A 3,645-nucleotide genomic window follows, 5' to 3' on the forward strand; every position below is an offset into this window, starting at 1 on the left:
CAGAAACGCACAAGTCTCTGGTGCAGCGAAGGCGAGAAATTCTCGCCCCAGAAAGCTCTGTTAAAGGTGTAAATGGCGCTCAATCTTCGCCAGAAACAGACCAGTAAGACTTCTCTCTACTTCTTCAATACTTTCAGTTCCAGCGCAAAAGATTAAACTCGAAACAAAGAAAAGAATCGTTACTAATTTTCTTTTTATCGTCTCTGCTTCTAGTTTTTTGAATTTCCCAATTCATTTTAATGGATAGGTTGTATCATTCGGATGCTGAATCTGAATCAGCCCTTGAATTCGAACGGGAATGTGGACGAGGAGGTTTACAAGATCTTGGTATACGATAGATTCTGCCAGGACATTCTCTCGCCTTTGATCCATGTCAAAGAACTCCGCAAATACGGAGTGACTCTGTATTTTCTCATCGACAAGGAGAGGAAATCGGTCCCCGATGTCCCTGCAGTCTACTTCGTGCAGCCTAGTCCATCAAACATTCAGCGGATCATTGCAGATGTATCTGTTCCGCTCTATGAGAACTTCCACTTGAATTTCTCGTCTTCCATCCCTCGGCCACTGCTCGAGGATCTTGCCTCCGGAGCCGTGAAGTCCGATTCAATTCAACGGATCTCGAAGGTGCACGACCAGTACTTAGAATTCGTAACGCTCGAGGACAACATGTTTTCGCTGGCGCAGAAATCATGTTACGTCCAACTGAATGATCCCTCTGCAGGGGATCGTGAGATTGAGGGGATCATAGAGAAAATTGTGAGTGGATTGTTCTGTGTCCTGGCAACACTCGCTGTAGTTCCCATCATAAGGTGCCCACGAGGTGGACCTGCGGAGATGGTTGCATCTGAACTCGACTCTCGACTGCGTGATCATCTGATATCGAAGAACAATTTGTTCACAGAAGGGGGAAATCTTGGGAGCTCTTTCCAGCGTCCAATTCTGTGTATTTTCGACCGGAATTTTGAACTTTCGGTTGGAATCCAGCATGATTTCAGGTATCGTCCTCTCGTCCATGATGTTCTTGGCTTGAAGCTTAACAGGTTGACTGTGCCAGGGGAAAAGGGGGGTCCTCGTTCGTATGAATTAGATAAGTCAGACCCGTTTTGGGTGGCAAATGGGTCATTGGAATTCCCAGAAGTTGCTGTAGAGATAGAGAACCAGTTGAATAAGTATAAGAAGGATGTGGATGAGGTGAACAAGAGGACGGGTGGGAAAGATACGGCTGATTTTGATGGTCAGGATTTGATTGGCAACACAAAACATTTAATGAGTGCTGTGAACTCACTGCCTGAACTTACAGAGAGGAAGCAGGTCATTGATAAGCACACCAATATAGCCACTGTGCTGTTGGGTGAGATCAAGGAGAGGTCATTGGATTCTTATGTTAAGAAGGAGAATGACATGCTGATGAGAGGAAGCATTGACCGGAATGAACTGCTTAGTGTCCTCAGTGGAAAAGGCTCTAAAGTTGATAAGCTTCGGTTCGCTATAATTTTCCTTCTTTCTGCGGAAACTACCCCTCAGTCAGAACTGGAAGCAGTGGAAGCTGCTCTGAGAGAATCTGAGGTGGATACTTGTGCATTTCAGTATGTAAAAAAGATCAAATCACTGAATGCCTCTTTGGCTTCGGCAAGTTCTGCAAGCAAGAATAACATTGTTGATTGGGCCGAGAAGCTGTATGGACAATCACTTAGTGCTGTGACAGCAGGTGTAAAGAATCTCTTGTCAGGTGATTGGCAGTTGGCATTGACAAGGACTGTAGAAGCCCTAATGGAGGGGAAGCCAAACCCTGACATTGAATCGTTCCTCCTGTTTGATCCTCGTGCCCCAAGGTCAAGCTTGGGGGCCAGTGGCAATCATTTGAAAGGACCATTCAAAGAGGCAATTGTGTTCATGATAGGTGGTGGAAATTATGTGGACTTTGGGAGCTTGCAAGAGTTTGCTCACCGTCAGCAGCCTGCCAAACATGTTATATATGGAACAACAGAAGTTCTTACAGGAGCAGAGTTTGTTGACCAGCTAACACTGCTAGGACAGAAAATGGGGTTAGGCAGTAATCCTGTTAGTCAATCCCATTGAAGCAGATAGTTAATTTTTGTTTAAAGGTTGCTTTTGATGGTGTACAAATGAAGTGGGTGGCTTACAGGCTGTTCAAGGTCACTACTCAGTAGGGACGCTTGTTTATCTGAACCTGGTCTACGTTGATGTATTTACTTTTGAGATCAGCTTGATGTTCGAATGAAAACCAACGATGGTATTATCTAGGACATAGAAGTCATGCTATTTCTATTCATTATGTGAGTAGGCTCCAACATTTTCTTTTTTTCTTTCTTTCTTTTCAGCATATCTTTCCCTCCTTTTTCTTTGTATTTGAAAATTTTACTTCCTGAAGAGAAGCATTAATGTAATCCATAATGATGCGAATCCTTTTTTGGGAGTTCCTCTAGTTTTATGGAATCCCACTTTATATTTTTGTTAGAAAAATGTTAGATATAAATTGTCAAGACTTCATCCATTTTCAAGCTTGGATCCGCTTAGTTTTCATTTTTGTTTTGTTTTTTGTTTTGTATAAAACTTGCTTGTTATATATAATTTGTGCAGAAGGTAGCATTTGATGTTGGTGGGTTTCATATTAGCCATATAAGGGAGTAGTAAAAGTAATAATCATGTATTTGATCCGCTGAACTCCCTTGATAACATTTTTGTCCGTTTGGAAATGGTTTGGCAAAATAGAGTTATTCTTCTGTGAGGAAATCATTTTGTAAATTGAACAAGTCACAAACACAGAGTCAATTAGAAATGGCTGGTGAATAAGTTCTAGGTTGGTAGGCTTCTTTTGGCCCCTAGATCAGGATGGAAGGTATCTGTGTCAATGCACCTGGGAAAGTCTTAGAGGATGAGACACAGTTGGCTTGATGTGTGCATTGTTGATTATTTGTTGCAGAGGGGGTTCTGTATTTTATCTTGGCAGATGGAGTAATTAGTGCCTAGTGCACTTCATTGCCTTTTAATTTTTTGAGGAAGTTCATTCCAGTTATCGATAGAAGAATTATTCTGTCCTCAGACTAATGCTTAGTATGGTTCTACATAATGTGCGATGAAAGTCATTTGAACCCAAATTGCTTTGGTAGGTTATATGAAGAGTTGCGTTTTTGTTGTGTAGTTGATGAAGTTGTGTCTTATATGTGAACTATATGCATGTTCGGGGTGGAAAAAAGAGGCAGGGGGGGGGGGGACACTTAGGATGGTAAACAGTTAAAAGCCTTTTAAAATATGCATTTTTGAATACAAAATACATAGAACAAGTAAATAAAATGATTTTGAAAAGAATATAGGGTAAGTGCATCCTAATATGTCATTGCATACACAGGAAACTTCTTTTTGTAATTAGATTATTATTGTGTTCAATTGTTCATGCAATCCTTTTGAAAGAGTTTAGTATTCATACAGAATAAAGTTTCCGGCCTTGGAGCTTTCCTTCATGCAGGTAATGGGTCCTTTGATTGGTAGATCGATCAGAGAGTGATGTAGTTCGAGGAGGGAAGAAGAGAAGAGGGGTCAGCAAGCAAGCCTAGCCCATCGAGCAGCCCAAGTTGGGGCCCTTGTATTGGGTTTGATCCACTTAATGGGCCAGTCTTAAGCTCA

The 3,645-nt window shown here is 41.7% G+C and overlaps 1 protein-coding gene across 1 annotated transcript; it reads left to right on the forward strand.

Annotated features, from left to right (window-relative positions):
* LOC122657904 (SEC1 family transport protein SLY1-like) lies at positions 1-2,522 on the forward strand. Its single transcript, XM_043852703.1, has 2 exons — positions 1-103; positions 248-2,522. The coding sequence occupies exons 1-2, from the start codon at positions 73-75 to the stop codon at positions 2,077-2,079; spliced, it is 1,863 nt and encodes a 620-aa protein (XP_043708638.1). The 5' UTR covers positions 1-72; the 3' UTR covers positions 2,080-2,522.
* The last annotated feature ends 1,123 nt before the right edge of the window (positions 2,523-3,645 follow it).

This window comes from Telopea speciosissima, chromosome 4, assembly GCF_018873765.1.
Source record: "Telopea speciosissima isolate NSW1024214 ecotype Mountain lineage chromosome 4, Tspe_v1, whole genome shotgun sequence".
Classification (NCBI taxonomy): domain Eukaryota; kingdom Viridiplantae; phylum Streptophyta; class Magnoliopsida; order Proteales; family Proteaceae; genus Telopea; species Telopea speciosissima.

What these genes read in the sequence shown, in the direction of transcription:
- LOC122657904 (XM_043852703.1), top strand. Translation starts at nt 73, where the DNA reads ATGGCGCTCAATCTTCGCCAGAAACAGACCA. An exon ending in TCTTCGCCAGAAACAGACCA is followed by an intron (nt 104 to 247) that starts GTAAGACTTCTC and finishes TTTAATGGATAG; the next exon opens with GTTGTATCATTCGGATGCTG.